The sequence below is a fragment of the Diospyros lotus genome, unplaced genomic scaffold (assembly GCF_014633365.1).
Source record: "Diospyros lotus cultivar Yz01 unplaced genomic scaffold, ASM1463336v1 superscaf1, whole genome shotgun sequence".
Lineage (NCBI taxonomy): Eukaryota > Viridiplantae > Streptophyta > Magnoliopsida > Ericales > Ebenaceae > Diospyros > Diospyros lotus.
Genome location: NW_026267104.1, coordinates 5,314,031 through 5,336,634, shown reverse-complemented (window position 1 = coordinate 5,336,634; position 22,604 = coordinate 5,314,031). Strand labels below are relative to the sequence as shown.

The 22,604-nt window shown below is 37.1% G+C and overlaps 2 protein-coding genes across 2 annotated transcripts; both read right to left on the bottom strand.

The window, feature by feature from the left end:
* Positions 1-5,332: 5,332 nt before the first annotated feature.
* On the bottom strand, positions 5,333-9,659 carry LOC127792861 (probable beta-D-xylosidase 2). The gene is made up of 7 exons (XM_052323482.1): positions 9,129-9,659; positions 8,175-8,480; positions 7,916-8,085; positions 7,735-7,835; positions 7,271-7,624; positions 6,786-7,199; positions 5,333-6,700 (listed from the first exon to the last, which is right to left on the bottom strand). Exons 1-7 carry the CDS (start codon positions 9,615-9,617, stop codon positions 6,090-6,092), a joined length of 2,445 nt encoding a protein of 814 aa, XP_052179442.1. The 5' UTR covers positions 9,618-9,659; the 3' UTR covers positions 5,333-6,089.
* Positions 9,660-19,001: 9,342 nt separating this feature from the next.
* Positions 19,002-21,977, bottom strand: LOC127793153 (beta-xylosidase/alpha-L-arabinofuranosidase 1-like). The gene is made up of 7 exons (XM_052323936.1): positions 21,630-21,977; positions 21,142-21,447; positions 20,863-21,032; positions 20,677-20,777; positions 20,211-20,561; positions 19,710-20,123; positions 19,002-19,615 (listed from the first exon to the last, which is right to left on the bottom strand). Exons 1-7 carry the CDS (start codon positions 21,861-21,863, stop codon positions 19,002-19,004), a joined length of 2,190 nt encoding a protein of 729 aa, XP_052179896.1. The 5' UTR covers positions 21,864-21,977.
* Between the last annotated feature and the right edge of the window lie 627 nt (positions 21,978-22,604).

Here is a 22,604-nt window from a genome sequence, read left to right as displayed (position 1 = left end):
AAAGCAACTCACAAATATCAAAAATAAATAAAGAAAAATGTAAGTGGCATGTTGGTGATATTTCAAGAAGAGTAAGTTTGAAACTGAGTGTCAATGCCAATTAAAATTGCCTGAACATTTTCGTCCGAAAATGAATATTTCATTAAATTCTCATCCATCACAAACAGTGCTAAACCTCAAAAAGATCTTTTACTAATACTATGGTGCTAACTGCGAAACCAGAAGAAAACCATCTTTTGGCATTTTAATTTCTAACAGGTCAGCGGGGGGTAAAATGACCAAAAAAAATAAAATAAATTAAAACTGACTAACTGTTACAAAAGGATAAACCTCGACCAAACACTCAAAGCGAAAGACACATAATATTCAATACTGAAAGCATGCAGATAACCAAGAATAAATCAAACACACAAATACTAAAGATTTACCGTGGTTCACCCGTTAATGAGGGCTACATCCACGTTGAGCTCCGGCAAAGAAAGCTCACTCCACTATCAGATCAAAACGATTACAACCTCGGTTTACATAGATTAACTCTCAACCCTCACCGTACAAAAACGATTATCACCTTTTAAATCGGCCCCATAACCACAGAAACTAAAGGTCAGAGGCCAAACCCTAGAGAGAAAACATACATAAACTATACAGAGAGAGAGAAGAAAATACAGAGAATAAATAGATCAAACCAAGCAAGAGGAAGGTAATCGGAGGCTGTGCGCGCTACTGATCTCGAGGCCACTGTAGAAGATATATAGAAGGATGCAACGATGGCGATCGGGATGAATAAAGGCACAGCAGAGCATCAACGATTGGGCACACAACAGGCAATGCGACAATGAAGTATGTCAAGCAAAACGGCACAACTGGTTGCCGTTTCAGCCATCCACTCAGAGGCCCAAAACGCTACCGTTTTGGGCGGCTCTGAGGGTTGCTGAAAAGACCATCTAGCCCCTATGCCAAATGCAGCGATATTGAAGCTTCATCAAAGTACAACAATCTCCACCTTGAAGCTTCAGTATGTAAGGGATACAACAATGGAGCATGCTAGAACCTTTGCCATCATAGCTCTTGTTGGTTATTCCTTCAACCAACCGTGACATGCAGCAAACTCAGACAGTATCTGAACTTGGCTGCAGTTACAATTTTTGTACCCATATCAGCTGAGTTATTTTCTATAGGGACCTTTTGGATAAATACCTTTCTCTTGGCGACTTGGTCCCTTACATAATGGTATTTTATATCTACATGTTTTGTTCTTTCATGGTAAACAAGATTCTTACATAAATGTATAGCACTTTGGCTATCTGAAAAAACTGTCACCTTACCTTGTAACATCTGGATTTCTGTAAGGATACCTTGAAGCCAAATGGCTTCCTTGAAGGCGTCAGTTACAGCAACATACTCAGCCTCAGTAGAGGACAGGGCCACCAGCGGCTGTAATTGAGACTTCCAACTTATACAGTTACCACTTAGGGTAAAGTAATAGGCTGTAGTAGACTTCCTAGAGTCTCGGTCACCTGTAAAATCAGAGTCTACAAAACCTACCAAATCAAGAGTATCAGTTCTTTTCATGTAATTCAAGCCAACATTTAAGGAACCATTAATATACCTTAGTAAAAATTTTAGGGCTTCCCAATGAGGCTTCCCAGGGTTAGACATATATCTACTAAGTAAAGAGATTGAAAAAACAAGGTCTGGCCTGGTACTGATCATGGAATACATGATGGTTCCAATTACATTTGCATAAGGAATGGATTCCATTTTTAACCTTTCAGAATCTGATGTTGGACATTGGGCTTTAGACAAAATAAAGTGATGTCCTAAGGGTGTATTAACTGGTTTGCAATTTGACATTCCAAATTTCTGTACAGCCTTTAATAAATAATCATGTTGGTGAATCTTTAGACAACTTTTACTTCTATTTCTCTCAATTACCATCCCTAAAACTTTCCTGGCAGGTCCTAAATCTTTCATATCAAAGTTTGTGTTCAACATTAATTTAAGTTCATTAATCTTAGATTTAGATTTGCTAATCAATAAAATGTCATCAACATACAGTAGCAAATATACGGGTATATCAGAGTGAATGTAGTAAAGGCAATTATCATATTCACTCCTCACAAAACCAATCCCAATTACGAAATTATCAAATTTCTTATACCATTGGCGTGGGGATTGTTTTAAACCATATAAAGACTTTTTTAGCAAACAAACAAAATCTGGATGGTTTTTATTAACATAACCAACTGGCTGTTCCATATAGATGATCTCTTCTAAATCTCCATGTAAGAAGGCAGTTTTAACATCAAGCTGTTCTAATTCTAGATCATATTGAACTACTATAGCAAGCATTAAACGAATGGTTTTAAACTTGACAACATGTGAAAAAATTTCAATATAATCAATGCCTTCCCTCTGAGTAAAACCTTTCGCAACTAATCTAGCTTTAAATCTAAGGGGATCAGAGGGTAACATCCCTTCTTTGATTTTGAACAGCCACTTACACTTCACTAGCTTTTGTTTCTGAGGTCTTGGGACCAGTTCCCAAGTGTTGTTGGTTATTAAGGATGCCATTTCTTCATCCATAGCACACTGCCACTTAAAGCTATCTTGAGAGCTGATAGCCTCCTCATAAGAGGTAGGCTCACTACCTCTCAAATCCATGCCTGCCACCAAGGCACAATAAACAAGGTCTGAATAGGCATACCTAGAAGGGGGTCTGACTGACCTCCTACTCCTATCTCGAGCCAACTGATAGTCCCTTAAGTTTTGCTAGGGGGAGTCATGATGCTCCACCTCAGCCTCAAGGACTTCAGTGGGTTCCTCCTGATCACTTTCATGATCAGATGATGAGTCACTACTGGGGTTAGGATTAACAGGGGTTGAGACAGCTGGCACCTCAGGCATTTCTGATGACAGCTCCACCTGAAAGTGGGTATTAGATCCTATCACAAAGTCTTCTGTGATACTGGTTTTAGGTTCAGTTTCTGTATTCTCTAATTTGCAAGGGAAAACATTTTCATTAAATATAACATCCCTGCTTATAATTATTTTAATTCCTCCAGAACTCTTGTCCCATAGCCTATAGTCTTTAGTTCCTTCTTGATATCCTACAAAGATACACTTTGAGGACCGAGGATCTAGCTTTCCTATTGATTGATGGACGTAGGCTTGACACCTAAAGACCTTTAAATGATTCAAATTCAATTTTCTGCCTAGCCATTTTTCTTCAGAGCATATGAAATTTAAAACAGTTGAAGGGCTCCTATTGATCAGATAGGAGGCAGTGGACAGGGCTTCTCCCCAAAGGGTTTTAGGCATACCAGCAGTAAACATTAGACACATGACCTTCTCTAGGAGAGTCCTATTCATCCTTTCAGCTACCCCATTTTGCTGGGGTGTGTTCCTAATAGTCTTGTGTCTGGTGATACCTTGAGAATTACAGAATTCATCGAAATCTCTATTACAGAATTCTAATCCATTGTCTGTTCTTAAAAATTTAACCCTCTTATCTGTCTGATTTTCTACTAAGGTCTTCCATACCTTAAATTTTTCTAAGGTTTGGTCTTTAGTCCTAAGAGGAAATACCCAAACTTTTCTAGCATAATCATCAACAATGGATAAGAAATACCTGTTGCCACCAAGAGTTGGTGTTTGAGAGGGACCCCACAGGTCTGCATGCAAGTACTCTAGGCATACCTTCGCCAGGTGAGTTCCTTTATGGAAACTCTGCCTGTGTTGCTTGCCAAGGGTACAAGGCTCGCAAAAGTTTAGGGACTCTGCAGACACTGAATCAAGATAACCTTGAGAAGACAATGCCTGCAGACCTTTCTGGCTCATGTGACCAAGTCTCAAATGCCAGAGATCTGTCTTATTAGTTTGAACAGTACATGCAGATGAAACATGATAAAAAGAACAACCATTTAACACATACAAGCCATGCCTTTTGGTACCAGTTAAGATTAGGTTATTATTTTTAAACACATGCATGAAACCACTTTTAGCAATATAAGAATAGCCTAATTCATCCAGAGTACCAAGAGAAATTAAATTTCGTTTTAGACCAGGCACATATCTGACCTTAGTGAGCATTCTGACTTTGTTATCATGCATTTTAAGGGTTATGTCTCCTATTCCTTTTATACTACAAGATTGGTCATTGCCCATATAAACAGTGCCAGATTCTTTGTCACTAAAGTTTTGGAACCATGCAATATTAGGACACATGTGGAAAGAACACCCAGAGTCCATAATCCATTCATTAGCTACAGTTTCATCAGAGACAGTCAAAACTTCAGCTAAGGTATTTAAATTACTTGCAGCTATGGTTTCATTACCTCCTTGTTTCTGTTTTCGTAAAAGGTCATAGCAATATTTTTTAATATGTCCCTCTTTCCCACAATGATAGCATTTCTACTTAGGTTTTTGTTTGCTCTTCTTTTCTTTATTTTTACCCCTATTCCCAGAACCCCTAGATTGATCTCCATTACCCGAGTTGATTTTCTTTTCTAATTTGCCTTTTACAAATAAGTTATTAGCAGGCTTCTTGGATGTATTCAATTCAAGTTCCCTAGCTTTAATTCCAGATATGACTAAATCTAGACTAGGTACAATTCCAGTATATTGAAAAGCATGCTTGACTACATTATATTCTTCTGGCAATGAGTTTAAAAGAATCATAGCCTCACTGGTATCACCCAAGGCTTGATCTGTTCCTCTTAGTAATAGAGTAAGCTTGGTGAACTCATCTATGTTTTCATCCATAGATTTAGAAAAATTCATTTTAAAATTGAATAACATTCCCTTTAAATAAACTAAATTAGGAGCAGATAAAACAGAATATAATGATTCCAATTTGTTCCACAGTTCAATAGGGGAATTTATGCCATCAACTTTACGAATAACACTATCACCAAGGTGTAAGAAAATAAGATTAAAAGCTTCTTCTCTTACCTCATCAGTTCTAGCCAACTGATCTGCTGACCACTTTCTGTCGTCAGGCTCAAGTGCAATAAGCACTTTGTGATGAGAGAGCAGGACTCTCATCTTCTTTTTCCAACTACCGAAGTCATTTTTTCCGTCAAATGTACCGATATCATATCGGGTTGATGTCATCTTCGCTTTGCACGAAGGAACCCTAAAACCCTAGACGCTGACAGAGACTCACACAGCAAACCCTTGACTGACAGAGACTCACAGCAAACCCTAGAGCCTTAGACCAAAACAACTAAAAGAGAAATATGACTCAGAAGATGAAATAGCACAGGCTCCGAAAACCCTAACGGCGAATACCAGAGAAATGGCTCTGATACCACTGTTACAAAAGGATAAACCTCAACCAAACACTCAAAGCAAAAGACACATAATATTTAATACTGAAAGCATGCAGATAACCAAGAATAAATCAAACACACAAACACCAAAGATTTACCGTGGTTCACCCGTTAATAAGGGCTACATCCACGTTGAGCTCCGGCAAAGAAAGCTCACTCCACTATCGGATCAAAACGATTACAACCTCGGTTTACATAGATTAACTCTCAACCCTCACTGTACAAAAACGATTCTCACCTTTTAAATCAGCCCCATAACCATAGAAACTAAAGGTCAGAGGCCAAACCCTAGAGAGAAAACATACATAAACTATACAGAGAAAGAGAAGAAAATACAGAGAATAAACAGATCAAACCAAGCAAGAGGAAGGTAATCGGAGGCTGTGCGCGCTACTGATCTCGAGGCCACTGTAGAAGATATATAGAAGGATGCAACGGTGGCGATCAGGATGAATAAAGGCACAACAGAGCATCAACGATCGGGCACACAGCAGGCAATGCGACAATGAAGTACGTCAAGCAAAACGGCACAGCTGGTTGTCGTTTCAGCCATCCACTCAGAGGCCCAAAACGCTACCGTTTTGGGCAACTCTGAGGGTTGCTGAAAAGACCCTCCAGCCCCTATGCCAAACGCAGCGATATTGAAGCTTCATCAAAGTACAACACTAACCTATCTCCTATCTCTAATTGTTCGCAACAAACTGAAACTGCTAAAACCTCCTGCTTAGCTTAGCTTGGCTACTTGATGACAAAATCTTATTGCTTGAAGTTAATGCTAACCGGGAATGAGACTGCACCATCCCCAATCACGATTGTATGCCTCCCGGCTGGCAAAAGATGGTAAGCTGCGTAATCCACTATGCCAAGGCTCTTGCAAGCGTTCACCACAAACTTCACAGCCTCACTTTCTCCTGCTGCCACAAAAACTCTCTGGAAGGCAATCAGCTCCTTCGTAGGGGCCCCGACAATGCCTTCTGCGGGGACTTTGTAAACCATCACAACATCACTTCCATCCCTCCTGCCCACATTCTTGACCTCGACCTCGAACTCTATGTTGTCGTCGCACTTCAAGTCATCGATCAGAACTGCAGGGCACCGAGGCTTGTATGCACTTGCATTGTAGTTCACGTCGTGGCAATGCTGCAGCTTGTGTAACTTGATGTCGAGTGATCTTTGGGAGGATTTCAGGGTGTAGTTGAACTGCGTGTAGCTGAGTCCGTACCCAAATGGGTAGATTGTGGAGCCATTGAAGAATTTGTATGTTCTTCCCGGGTAGCCTAAGCTGTCGATTGGTCTCAACAGCATGGAGGTCATTGGCAGCATGTCGACATAGTCAGCCCCGTACCATGTGAGAGGCAACCTCCCACCTGCAAAAGGCAGTGAAATGGTTCCAGTGAATTCATTCAAATATATGTAAAAATGGTGCAGTGGAGATGGTAGAAGAAAGCCTACCGGGATTGCACTTCCCCAACACAACATCTGCTATGGCTCGGCCGCCTTCTTCACCGGGATAACCTGCCCATAAGACGGCACCGATCTTCGGATTGTTGTTGGCGAAAGAAATATCAACTGGACCACCAGACATGACTACAAGAATGACAGGGCCTCTGGAGACGCTGGCAACTTGTTTGATCAGCTGGGTTTGGTAGCCTGGAAGCAGCAGATCAACTCTGTCTGAGCCCTCAGCCTCTACTGATAAGTCCAGCCCCACTACAATTACAGTAGCATCAGCTTTCTTTGCAGCTCTCATGGCCGGGAATATTAAGCTCTCATTCTTGCATGCAACATCGGCGCAACCCCTTTCATATTCCACTTTTCCAAATGCAGAGAAGCCATCAATTGGGGAGACATATCGGCAAGGGACACCTGTACAGATTTTGATTAAATCGAATCACTAAAAAAGTTCCTGTGTTTTTCCACTGAAACAACATACGTACCCGCATAGTTTCCGATCATGACTTTGGTGGCATTAGCATGAGGCCCTACTACTGCTATTGTCTTTATTTCACCAGAATTCAAAGGCAAAGTTTCATTCTCATTCTTGAGAAGAACAATTCCTTGCCTTGCTGCTTCGGCTGCTAATTCAATGTGTTCTTCGGAGCACACGTCAGCCTTTCCCAGGGATTGGAACTGAGGGCTCCCATCAAAATACCCAAGCCTCATTAACACAGTGTAGAGGTTTTTGAGTGCTTTGTCTACCTCTGCCTCCCTTACTTTCCCTTGTGCCACTGCACTGGCCGCGTAATTGCCATAGAAGCTGCCAATTTTATACCCACAATCCAAATCCATACCTGAAGTTCAAACAACAACAGGTTTCAATATATGTGTAAAGGCAAAAATTATATATATATCCATGCATATATGCTTGTGCAACAGCATCTGCTAAAATTAAGAGACTAGCCTGCTTTTAGTGCTTGGGCAACAGCGTCCTCTGGTGTGTCACCGAGCCATTTGTGACCATCTACCATTACTTCCAGTGAATCACAATCTGAAACTATGTACCTGAAAGCAAAAAAGGATACGAAGAAAGTGATTTTGAGTTTTATTTTGATTGCCAAGATTTCAGATTTCATTCTCCATACCCGTGAAGATCCCATTCTCCTCTAATGGTGTTTTTCAAGAGCTGCGGATCAGCACAAATAGGTATGCCATTGATACGGTTAAACGAGCACATTACGCTGGTAACGTCGCCATCCTTAACGCACATCTCAAAGGGACTAAGGAAGGTCTCTCTCATATCTTGCTCGGTCACCTTTCAAAACGCAAAAAAAATTCAGCTCTACAACTCTATAAAACTTAGAATTTACTCATCGCCGTGAACTAATTATTGTATGTGCGTACCTTTGAATCAAAATGAAACCTATTGGATCCAAGCCAGCTCTCAATATCGTATGCAGCATAATGCTTGCAGCATGCAGCAACCTTGAGAGGTCTAGAGTTCAAATTTGTGGTGAGGTCAGAACCTTCAACATCTTGCAAGCCCCTGACATAGTTTGTTGCATATTTCCCTGCCACCAGAGGGTCTTCGCCAGGTGTTTCTTGGGTTCTTCCCCACCTAGGATCCCTCGCCACGTTGATATTTGGACTCCAAAATGTCAATCCAGCATGCCCCAAGTTGTGCATGGCTCTTGCTTCTGTTGAAACAACCTGCAGTAATAGGCAAGAAACATAAATTAAAGTTATCCAAGTTTTTTTTTTTTTTTTTTTGGGGGGGGGGGGGGGTGTTATGTAAACATTCACCTTGAAAAGGGAAAAAAAAAAAACTCATAAACTGCAATGCTTTCACAGAAACATGATTCATAATTAATTAAAGACGGATATTCTTCCCAAAATCAGTCTCAACTATATATTCTAAAAAATACCAATTAGAGTGCAGAGGAGAGTTGAGACTTGGAGTTGGAGGAGAAATAAGGATAAAGAATTATTTGACAAGGAAACCTTAATTTCAAATTATATATTCCAACGAGAGGAAGAGCCGGTTATCTTCGTACAAGATAGAATTCACAACATATAGTCTCAAAAATCATTGATGTGCATAGCTATATTAAGTGTTAGTGCTCTACCAGCTAATTGAGCGAGGATGATTAGCCAACCAATAGAGGATTCCAATGGAAGAAACATTATTATGCTCTCTGTGAGTGTGAAGGGCTCTAAGCAAGCCAAGATTTAAAATATAAAGACTCAAATTAAGTCATCTACTCATAGCGTCGAAGTAATTAGAAAAGAAAGAAAACAGAACAAAACTAAAGCAGAGCTCAATTTTTTTCAATTTAATCGAATAGTCTGAGTGCTTACTTGGCCAATGGTTTTCCAAAGGGACTCGTTGAAAGTTGCAGCGGTGAGAATAACGGTGGGGAAGCTGGTGGCACCGGGGATTTCGTCGTCAAAGAAGGAGCCAAGGCTGCCTGGCTGGCCGGTGTTGGAGACGCCATGCAGCGCCTCCGACCACCACTCGTACTTAGGCAGTCCTATCCTCTCCACCCCAGTGGCCGTGTCTCCGAGCTGCCGCGCCTTCTCCTCCAGCGTCATCCGATCCACCAAGTCCTTCACCCTAACTTCATAGGACAGCGACGCGTCACAGTACGCAAATTCCTTCATCTCCAGCCCCAGTTCTTGGAACCTCGAGGCATCGCAGACGCAGGCGTCGTCGCTGGCACTACTTGATGATTTAGAGGCATGCAGATGAGGGATGGTTCTAGCAGACGCCGCGGAGATATTGGAACCGGAAAGCAAGGCAACATAGATAGCGAGAGAGAACAAGAACAACCTTGCCTTGGGGGCCATGGTAATGCTATGCAAGCTCCTCTTCTTCTGTGGACAATACGGATGCTCGGTATATATAAAATAAAATAATGCTGCAACCATGCATTCCTTAGGCCCATATGTATGGACAATGCTACATGGCCAATCTGGCCGATAATGTGATATAGTCGCGAGATTTTAACTAAATTATCGCGAGAAATTGAAGGCCAATTATTTTGAATCCCCGCCCTAAAGTGGGAGACCTCAACCTCGATCCCCTCTCCCTCTCGCTCTCGACCTCGACCTCCCACTCTCTCTGTCTCTTCACTTTCGCCGTTGACATCCCTCTCTCTGTCTCTTCACCTTCGCCGTCGACCTCCCCATCTCTCTGTCTCTTTCACCTTCGCCGCTATGTCTCTAGCAATCGCCGGGTCCGTCTCTCCTCCGCCGCCGCGTTGCGTTGTCCAACAGCCGCCGGATCCCTATCGCCTCATTCGCCGCGTCGCCTTCTCCAGCAACGACCAGCATCTCCGGCGTCCCCAACACTGCCGGCCTCTCATTCGCCTAGTCTGGATCTGACATACATATTCCCCTCTCTCTCTCTCGACTTCCCCCCCCCCCCTCTCTCTCTCCCTCCACTCTCTCTCTGTCTCTTTGCCGTGGCCAAGACGGCGACCGAGGAAGCATATCACATCGTCAAAACAGGTTCCATTTTTCTGTCGTTCTTCGCCTTCGTCTATGTGTCCATCCATGTCTTGACTGCTTTGATATCTGAATTTAGGGACTTTATAGTTAACATCCGAATTAATTAACTTCTTCGAGTGAGCTATATGTGATGGAATATTAATGGGTTTTCCTGATATTGACTGTGCGGGTGGGTTAAACAGATGGAAAGGGTGTAATTTACACTCACCTGTATAAACTGTTAGGACTTAGTTGTATGAATCAAATGATGTTTTTAGATGATACTTAGTTTGATGCCAAATTTTTCTGTGGCCTTTTGAAGAGTTAATCTAAATTTAATGGCCTGTTGTCAATGTTACAAGTTCGTTATTATATTTTATGTTCATTTGCTGTTATTTATTTAATGCGTTGATGTAACATGATTTTTGCAGGGAGTATTTCTCAACACAAGCTTGAGAATTCGGTGAGAACTCCTTGCCTTCTACCTCATTTCAACTACAGTTTCTTAAGGTTTTCCTATTACTGTCAATGGAAAATTCTCCTTATTTGATTTTGAGCACTATCTGTGTTTGAGTGATGCTCCACTTGATTGAAACTTGTCCTGTATGTACTCTTGTTTGTAATCCACACAAATCTGTAGATTGTTCTGTTTTTGGGTACACCCTGCTTATATGGGCTGTCAACGTTGATTTATTAGTCCACTGAGATGTGAATATCTGGGATCTCATACCTGATTCCTAGTGGTGGACTGTCTAAAAAGCAGGCATATTCTGGATCAAATTGTGTAACTAATGCAATGGCGCTATTGGAATGCTAACCCCAGTAGTAAGGAAGATGCTTATGCAACTTATGGCAATGGAACTCTACTTGTTTTCCCATTGTGACATGGTTATTGCTTTATTGGTTATACAAACAACTATTTTCTGGCAGTAATAGGGAAAGCCTTATTAGCATTGGCAAGCTTGCTGTTTTTTGATCAGAATGTTACGTGTTTGAGTTGTAGAAATAGCCTTTTCACGACTCTAGTAAAGCAAGCAGTAGGGATGCTATTGAAATGGATATCTATTATTATGGTCAGAATGTTACGTGCGTTTAAGGATTCAGTATAAGCCATGTAACAATCTTAATACGATATCTATTGAAATGGTTCTTCCAAGCAGCACCAATTGGGCATGCATATATGACATTCTCAATGACGCTTGTTGTTTAATTATTATGGTCAATTGGTCATGGAGGCTTAATAGTTCAGTTAAGTACTGAATTTAATAGCAATTCCCGTTGGATGTGGCCCGCACGAGATATCGTTTAGGGTTGAATGTTGTTTGTTTTGTTTCAACACGTGCTCGGCAACAATCTGCCTTCATCTCACAATTTTATCCTAAACAAATCCTTGCTGGGAGAGAAACTTTCTATTTGTAAGTCAGGACAACTTTCAAAGTGGTACCAGGTGAGCGTTGGGCACATGAAACACAGAAAAATAGAATTTAAATTCCACCGCAAATGTCGTGTTACATTTACCATGCCTCAAATTTCAGAAATAAAATCTAAAATAATATGACAGATTTCAATTTCAGAAATTTAAAAAACGTAACAAGACTTCAAAAATCAAATCTAAAAGAACAAACACAAACCATGCCCCAAATTTCAGAAATTCTCAAGATAACAAGTATCTTTAGCCAGAGGGTATCCATGAATTATAATCTAATAAATTCTAAACTTACAACAAAATCACCACCATTGGATATAACTAAAATGTGTTAAGATAGATGTGCTCATCAATATAAACTGAAACATCCAAATCCCTTTCTAAAAGGTTCTCATAGCTTTTGAAATGTATCATTTACAAATTACAAACCAAACTGAACATAACCAATGGCATCAACATCATGAGTATGCTGCGAAAAAGTGATTCATCAGTTTGCTGGTGCCATAACCTTTTACTTGCTCATTTGATGTAATTGCACAAAAAGCTATCTCCCGAAACTTTTGGCTAAGCAATAAAAAACAATAAAGAGAAAGGTATTTTATATTAGTCAATGGACAAAATTAGCATACTGGAATCATTAATAATTCACCTAAAAAAACAATAAAGAGAAAGGTATTCTGTAATCAACCAAACCAAATGGTTAATACATGAATATAAATTTACATGTAGCACGTTTAATTTAACTTTGAGTTGTAAGGACTATCTAGCTAGCAAGGGAATGTCCAATATTCTAAGTTTTCTTTCACAGGATTCAACTCAATAAATATAACTCCCGGTTAAACACACTGATCTATACCCAGTAAGAGGGGGACTAATTACATGAATAATCAAACAAATGGAACTTGTTTGGGAGAAGGGCATGACAAATCATCATTTTTCCCTGATGTCAATAACAGTAACTACTAATTATAAAAACTAAAGCCGTATATATAAAATAAAATAATGCTGCAACCATGCATTCCTTACGCCCATATATAAAGAGGACACTGGGAGAAAAATTAGCTCGCAGATTGCTTTTGTTTTGTTGGATAAGAACAGTTAATTCTGTTAAAATTAGAATTGCACCACCTTAATCAATCTCGGATGATTAATGGATAACCATGCATTATGATTTTCTCAACTAAAGACAAGTTTATCTAAATAAGTGCACTATTATAATATTTCAGATAAAGCACAGGTCATAGCTAGTGAGCCTTATTACACTAATTTTACCAACTAACTTAAAGTAAATACAGATAAGAGAAATTAATTAAAAATAACACAAAGTTAAATTTGATATTTTGAAAGATATATACGCCAGCAAGGAAAAAAAGTCCCCGTAATTATATAATATTAAAACTACTATGACTGATGATAAAGATAATACATTTATTACAATAATTATAATATAATAATGAGATAAACACACATCTATTATCTATTATCTATTACCTTTGTAGAGTTTTGCAAGAATCTTTTTCTATAACAAATTAAAGAAACAAGTTGTGTTCAAATTGGTATAAAACTATTCCTTTTTTAAAAAAAAAAAATGCACCCTCCACATTCTAGAAATTACCCTGACCTCCCTTTAGTAATTGTTGAGAAATTTGCATAATTTTATAAAACTTAAAAATGCCCCATATAACCTAAATTTTAAGAGCTAATATGATATGACTTTTAATCAATAAGAATTGTAGGGTAATCTTCACTACAGGAATTTTGGATTTTAGCTGCAGAATATTTCTGTCGCTAAAAACCAAGAATCTGTCGCTAAATCAGTTTAGCAATGGATTAGTGAGGGAACATATTCGTTACTGAAGTGCTCATCGTTGAATTTTAGTAGTGACGGATCATCGACGAAAATTTTTCGATCGCTAAATGTAATTTTTTTTTTTTTAAATTTAGCAATGGAAATTTTCTTCGCAATTATGTCTCTAATTCAGTCGTCCTATATGGTGGCCAAATTAAATAGTGACGAAAATTTTCGTTGCTTAAAAATTTAAAATTTATTTTAGCCACTGAAATTTCTATCACTAAAGTATAAAAAATATAAATAAAAAAATTAAGAATTTATTTTAGCTACAAAAATTTTCATTGCAAAATTATAAAAAGATGAATAAAAAATTAAAAATTTCTTTTAGCGACAGGGAATATGTCGTCGCTATTTCTAAAAAATTTAAAACATATATAAAATAAATTAAATTTGTGACGAAAAATTCCATTGCTAAATATATCAAAAAATAAATAAATTTATTATAACGACGGAATTGAGTTGCAAATTCCATTGCTAAAATAAATATATTTTTATATTTTTATTATATTTAATTATTAAATTAACCTAAATAATTTGAAACAATTTTAATATAAATTAAAATGAGAATTATTATAAAATTTATAAAATTTATATTTATAAAATAAAAATTAATATTTGAACAGAATATTAATAAAAATTAAAATATCATCCTAACTGTTACATCAAAATAGTTACAAAACATAATCGTTTAGATAACAAAATATTAATATCATACTGACAATTATATCAAAATAACTATGGAACATAATCATCTGAATCGTGATCATCAGCATTAGGCAAGTCAAGATAGTGAGTCTATTGTGGATGAGAAGAAGAAGAAGAAGAAGAAGGAAACATACCACAATTAGATGTAGTAATTTGTTTGATCAAACCTCGCATCTCAAACCAGTGGTAGAGCCAGAAAGTTTAGGCAAGATAGGCAAAAATTAAACCCTAAACTCTAAATTGTGTTTAAAATTAAATAATATTAAAAAATTAAAATAATATAATATTAAAAAATATATATCAATAAATTATACAATTGACATATTTTTATATTTTAATAACATCGCATAATAACATTATTATCAATTTTATTTAATATCTATTTTTTAATATACAAAACTAAATTATCGTTCAATTATTAATCTCCAATTTGATTGCGCGTAGAATCTTGATAAGTTTCGTGACAGACTGTCATTCAATCATTGATCTCCAATTCAATTACGTAGTTGAATCTTGACAAACTTCATGATAAAAAATATATTTTCTGTCATAGTTTCAAATATGTAATTGATAAATTTGTAACAATAAATGAAAAAAAATTAATCATTTTAATTAAAACATAGTTAAAGAAACACTTCAGGGAGATTAACATACACAAACGAAAAGTGGTTCAAATTTTTATATATCTTATTTTTAATTTTCGGCCAATACTAAAAAAAGCACTGGCAGTCGCCACTAACCACCATGATTAGTGGTTTTCGGTGATCAGAGACAACTACTCAACACCCTTTTTCCCATTAACCAACATACCCAAAAATCAGTAAAATCTAACAGCTAAATTTCGTAAATTTAGGCTTAAATTTCTAGCCAAACTCAATGCGTGTAAACACACTGGCAATTGCCACCGGCCACCGTGGCCGATAGTTTTCGACAATCAGAGCCAATTACTCGACACCCTTATTTTCATCGACTAATATATCCAAAATCCAGAATTTTTTAAAAATTTAGGGTGGACATTTAGAAAAAAATTTTAAATTATTATATATAATAATTTTTTTAAAAATCTAGGGTGGGCAACTGCCCACCCTTGGCTGTACGTGGCTCCGCCACTGTCTCAAACATATGTCTTTGAAAGTTGTTCCAATTTCTGAGCTTATGAGTTTATCTTCTCTATCATTTATTGTATGATGGCATTTTCCTGAAGGCCAGATAAGATAGTGGATGAGCTGCCAACATCAAAAAACTTCGATTGGGATAAGAATTATGTGCTGTAAATCCTCTTCTTCTTATTCTTCCTGTCGGCAGTCTGGATAAATATTTGGTCGCAATCTGGCTCAACTGGTTGATCGGACCCCTCATTCGATTCAGTCGCCTGCTCCAACAACTATTCGTATGTTTCCTACGACAGTTTAACGAAAAAAATAAATTAAATTAATTACAAATATTAAAATTTAGATTAATTATAAAAATTGATATTATTTATAAAAAAAAACTTACAGCAACGTTCGCAGAATGTCTGTCGACGTACGTCCTCTCTCCTTCTTCAAAATTTTTTGAATGAGTTCGTTAAAAAACTTCAATCAGTGTGGGCTCCCTCCCAAACTCCTCTTTCTAAACAAAAAAATAATATATAATTAATAATTTTAATAATAGAAGATTATAAATATTGACAAATTAAATAAATTAAATTTCTTATCATTCGTCTCTTATACTCCGCTAAGGATATGGAGCCCCCAATGTGGCAGGAAGGACCTGCACCAGAGCCACCTGTTTCACTCAAACGATTTAGCGATGCTTGGACAGACTGTTTCTTAAAAATTTCATTTTGTTCCCACTTTTTGCATCCAACGGTTCTAGACATCATCTAGCACAAAAGTCGATTTCCCATTAGCATGCCACCTATGAATGTTGTCAATGTATTACTTAGTTGCCTTTTATGCCTACTCTCTCTTAACCAATGCATCAATCGTAGGATCCCACCGAAAATTTTTCTTCAAGCAAAAATAAGATTAAATAGGTGAAACATTTCTACATTGGTAATTAATAAAAAAATTATATTATTAATTTGAATTTAATTCTGCAAATTCATTCCAGTATAAGCCCTTCGTCTCCAAGGACACTTCTTTCCAAATGTGACCCTCCTTATTAAGATGTTTCATGAAGATCGTTAATATAATATGAGAGATGTTAATTGTACGACAAAAAATGTTTCTATATACAAATAATAATAATTAGTATAAAAACTAAAATATGTCATAATGTAAAAAAAAAAATAGAATAAACAAAGTTACCCATCGTCATCTTGCTCTATAACATGCTGTGATTCGGACGTAGAAAGACTGGCAACCAAGTGGAATAATGGATGTACCGGTGACTCTGCAGCAAGAGTCGGTGTAGAAGCAACTACAGGGGTAGCAAATGGAGATGGTGGCAGAGGGGAGGCCAGTAAAACATCCCCCAAAATATGCGGTACTGCAATAAATGAGGTGGAAACAGTAGTGGACTCAGAAGAGTTAGGTCTAAAATCACTACGTCCGGCACAATAATGTCTTCTAGCACTTGTCATACCTAAGAAAAAGAATAACAAGATTGATACCTCAGATAGACGTTGCTAAAATAAATTAAAAATATTTTTATAATAATCTAAATATATTTATAAAAAGAAAAAATCAAGGCAAAATTAAAATTAGCTACGAAAATATTAGTCATTCGCTACAATTAGCAATGAAACTAAATTTCCGTCGCAAAATTTTAAAAATAAAAAAATTTCATGTAATTAGCAATGGAATATTTTTTCCGTCACTAATTACCAATTTTTTAATTTTTAATTTTTAAAATTTAGCGATGGAATTATATGTCTGTCACTAATTTTCGTGACAGACTAATATTTTCGTCACTAAATTTTAAAAATAAAAAAAATAAAAAATTCATGTAATTAGAGACTGAAAGATTTTTCTTCACTATTATCAGCGATGGAAAAAATATTATGTTTCTATTATAAGTGAGGGAATATATTTTTCGTCGCTAATTTTAGTGATGGAATGAGATTTCAATTGCTAAATTTTAAAAAAAAATTAATTTTAAATTTTTTTAATGACTTTAGCAACGGAATACTCTTCCATGGCTAATTTGTGTCGCTAATCCGTCACAAAGTTTACAAAATTATTTTTCCATTGTCATTCGCAATCCGTTGATGTTTCATCACAAAACATTCCGTCACTAAATTTTAAATTTCTTGTAGTGCTTTTAGATAGTGAGGGATGTTCCCTCTATTTATACTCAACTCTAGGGGTGCTAAGCGTAACATATTTCAATTTTGATCCTTAAAGTCAAATTATTTCCCATTCATCTTAGATGACACAAATATTAGTTTTATGGATATATCTTTATTGAAATAGCTAAATTTTTGTTTACAGAAAAAAAAGAAATTTGTGTTTGTCTCCTAATGGGATAAATTAACTGGACTTTTTATCCATACTAACTAACATTAGTTCGTTGTAAATAAGTTTACATTTAATTAGACAATAAAACTAATAAACTTGTGTTTAGAATGACACAATTTTTGTTAATCTTAATCCCATATCAGATAAGTTTTTCTTTATTCCAAAAAATAGTTTTTTATTCCAAAGTTAGATAAATTGAAGGGTATATGTTTATTAATTTCAAAAATTATTTTTGGGTGTTTGATCCTTTAACCATATATAGTCAGCAATCTTATCTTCTATAATTGGTCGACATGGTTTTGTTTCTCGGCAAAAACAGAGCAATAGATGAAGGATTGATCATTATCAGCAATAATGCAATCCTTCTTGAATTTATAAATTCATCGTTTGTGCGAAAATCAATTATATGTATAAATCTTAATATCACTCACAAAATTAACTGAAGAATGTTTATATCACTAAAAACTAAAGAAACTAATTATTTTTTTCGCATAACAAGCCTCATCTGGATTTAAACATTATCCATAAACGAATAAATAATTCAAGATTTATTCTAGTAAATCAATAATTAATTTCTTGAAGGTGTATATATATAAATATATTAAACACCCCAATACCATAGCCATGTAAAATACACACCTTGAAATCAAAATTTGTTGTTTATCCCATATTACAAAAATATTTTGACTGGGTGTTAAGCTGTTGCATGATCTACTATTGGTCAGTGGTCACAAACTTGATGCAGAATGTTGCTTTTCTTTTGTTTTTAGTGAATCATAGTATTAGGAAGTTAAATATGTAGACAGTGGGTTTTAGACCTCATGTAGGTGTAGCTTCTATCACTTGATTTAGAGCCACAGTAAGGGATGGGTCTCGCACTAGCAGAGATCATTGAACTGGCAAAGAAGGCAGAAGAGAGAGCCGGAGAACAAAGCTTGAATTGGCCATGGCGGTATGTAATTACTTCAGTAAAGGGTATACTTTATGATTATATATGATGCTGCATCAGCATGCAACCATGCATGACTTATTCTTTGTTTAAATTTTTAATCTTTTTATAATATATAATAAATAACTAAAAGGGGTATTTTTGAAATAATAGAACAGTGTGGCAAAACATTAAAATTAAAATCTTTTAAATGTTGTAGCTAAAAAAAAGAAAAAAAGCCAATGCGCCTTGAATAGCTAAGTTTTGGATGTCAACAACTAAACTATAGCAATAGCTTTATCATCTTTCATCATGAATGAAGCAATGACAAAAACCAAAAACTCCTACCACATAAGCTAGGCAAATCTACTTGATGATAGAATCTTAATTATTTTTGCAAGTTAATGTTAACTGGGAACGAAGCAGCAGCATCTCCAATCACAATAGTGTGCCTCCCAGCAGGCAAAAGTTGGTACCCCTTGTAATCCACAGTGCCAAAGCTCTTGCAAGCATTCAACACAAACTTGACAGTTTCACTCTTTCCGGCAGCCACAAACACTCTTTGGAAGGCAATCAACTCCTTCAAAGGGGCTTCTGCAAGACCTTCTGGGGGAGTTCTGTAAACCAGCACAACTTCACTGCCATCCTTCTTTCCTGAATTCTTAACCTCAACCTCGAACTCAATGTTGTTATGCTCGCACTCCAAGTCATCGACTAGAACTGCAGGACAGGCAGGCTTGAAAGCGCCAGCACTATAGTTCACGTCACGACAGTGTTGCAACTTGTGTAGGTTGATATTGAGTAGCCTCTTAGCAGATTTAAGAGTGTAGTTGAATTGGGTGTAACTGAGTCCATACCCAAAGGGATAGACTGTGGAGCCATTAAAAAATTTGTATGTTCTGCCCGGATAGCCCAAGCTATCGACTGGCCTCAATGGCATGGATGTCATCGGCAACAAGTCAACATAGTCGGCTCCATGCCATGTTAGAGGCAGTCTTCCACCTAAACAAGCAATTAATAGTCACATTGGTTTACACAAAGCAATGTAAAAATGTGCAATTTAGAAGGTAAAAAGGAAGCAAGAAAGGTTAATTACCAGGATTGTACTTCCCAAATACAACATCTGCTATGGCTAGACCGCCTTCTTCACCAGGATATCCAGCCCATAAGATTGCACCGATCTTTGGATTCTCCTTAGCAAAAGAAATATCAACTCCACCAGCAGACATGATCACAAGAATGACAGGGCCTTTGGCGACACTAGCAACTTGGTTAATCAATTGAGTTTGGTAGCCTGGAAGTAGCAAATCAACTCTGTCCAAGCTCTCAGCCTCAAATGACAAGTCCAGTCCCGCCACGATCACGGTAGCATCAGCGTTCTTTGCAGCTTTCATTGACGCGAATATGAAGCTGTCATTCTTGCAAGCGACTTCAGCACAACCCATTTCGTATTTTACTTTGCTGAATGTAGAGAAGCCATCAATAGGCGACATGAATCGACAAGGGACACCTGTATATGTAGAAAATAAATATCTTGATTAATAATGTGGGTACAAAGAAATCCATGTGTTTTTTTTTTCCGAAACAATATATGTACCTGCATAGTTCCCGATCATGGCTTCGGTGGCATTGGCATGAGGCCCTACAACTGCAATGGTCTTCATTTCACCAGAGCTCAAAGGCAAAGTTTCATTGTTCTTGAGAAGAACAATCCCTTGCTTTGCTGCTTCAGCTGCTAATTTGATGTGTTCAATGGAGCAAACATCGGACTTGCCAAGGGATTCATACTGAGGGCTTCCATCAAAGTAGCCAAGTCTCATTAGCACAAGGTAAAGGTTGTTGAGGGCTTTGTCTATCTCTGCCTCTCTGACCTTCCCTTGTGTCACTGCACTGGCTGCATAGTTGCCATAGTAACTGCCAATGGCATACCCACAATCCAAATCCAAGCCTAAATAGCACAGAAATTAAACCAATTTTTAGCATACATATGATCATATAGAGGCAAAATTGAAAACAAAATGATGGATTTAATTGTTTGGACTATGAAATTTTAAGGGACTAGCCTGCTTTTAATGTTTGTGCAACAGCATCCTCTGGAGAGTCACCAAGCCATTTGTGGCCATCTACCATGACTTCAATTGAATCGCAATCTGAAACTATGTACCTGCAAGCAAAAACATAATACAAAAGTGATTGAGTTTACTAATTTTGATTGTTGTATCTCATTATGAAATTTTCATGTTCCTTACCCATGAAGATCCCATTCACCTCTGATGATGCCTTTCAAAAGTTGCGGATCAGCACAAGTAGGTATGCCGTTAAGACGATTATATGAGCACATTACACTGGTTACATCTCCTTCTTTAACGCACATCTCAAAAGGTCTAAGAAAAGTCTCTTTCATATCTTGTTCGGTCACCTTCCAAACAAGTTAAAATATAAAAAACAAATTTCAGTTCTACAACTATAAAATAATTAGGAATTTAATGATCATCAATACATCACATAATTAAATATTAAATACTTACCCTTGAATCAAAATGATATCTATCAACTCCAAGCCAATTGTCAACATCATAGGCAGCATAATGCTTGCAACATGCAGCAACCTTGAGAGGTCTAGTGTTCAAATTTGCTGTGAGATTAGTGCCTTCAACATCTTGAAGGCCTCTAACGTAGTTTGCAGCATATTTTCCAACAACAAAAGGGTCTTCGCCAGGAGTTTCTAAGGTTCTTCCCCACCTAGGATCCCTCACGACATTGATATTTGGACTCCAAAATGTCAATCCAGCATGCCCGAAATTGTGCATAGCCCTTGCTTCTGTTGAAACGGCCTGCAATAACATGAAAAGTTTCAGAAAAATCTAATTATTTAATAAGAACATAAGTGATTAATTATAGTTAAAAGTGACTAAATCTAGTTATTTAGAATCTTGTCACAACAGAAAAATCTATGATTTATTTATTATTGTATGAAATCAAACTGGCTAGGAAACAAAAAAGAGTTAAGACTCACCTGGCCGATAGTTTTCCAGAGGGACTCATTGAAAGAAGCAGCGGTAAGGATGACGGTGGGGAAGCTGGTGGCGCCGGGGATTTCGTCGTCAAAGAAGGAGCCCTTGCTGCCGGGCTGGCCAACGTCGGAGACGCCATGCAGCGCCTCCGACCACCACTCGTACTTGGGCAGGCCGATCCTCTCCACGCCAGTGGCCGTGTCTCCGAGCTGCTTGGCCTTCTCCTCCAGCGTCATCCGGTCCACCAAGTCCTTCACCCTAACCTGGAAGGGCAATGACTTGTCGCAATACGCAAATTCCTTTATATCGAGGCCGAGTTCTTTGAACCTCGACGCATCGCAGATACGGGTGTAGTTCTTAACACCGGATTGCGAGTCTTGGAGGTTCCTCGCAGAGATTGAACTGGCAAAGAAGGCGACGCAAAGAAGAGAAAAACAAAGAAGAGAGCTTGGCCTCGCCATGGCGATCTTTGGAAGAGTAAGAAAAGAAGAAGAAGAAGCATGTTTTGTGCTCTCCAATGCTGTGATTATATAGTGGAGAGGTAGAAAAATTATCGGTTATTTTCATTTGGATAATTTTGAATTCTTTTCAAATTCCACCACCTTAATCTTCTCAACCGATAGATTATGAATGTATTATCGTCATAAATTTAACAATTAAACAAAATCTTTCATTCAACAATTTATTTATAGAATTAATTAGTTTATCTAAATATGTTATTATATAATTATTGTATAATTAATGTAATCCTACAACTATATATAAATCAAAATAACTAATTAATAATGAATTTGTCAACAAAAAATAAGAGTTAATAGAATAATCAAAGTAATACATTTGGATAATGTAAATTAATTATTAGATTAATTTGTGTTTTAGATAAAGTTCAAAACTAGAACTACTTAATTTGATTACAAAAATAGATAATTGAAAATTATATATATATATATAGGAGAGATATCTATCATGTACAATTA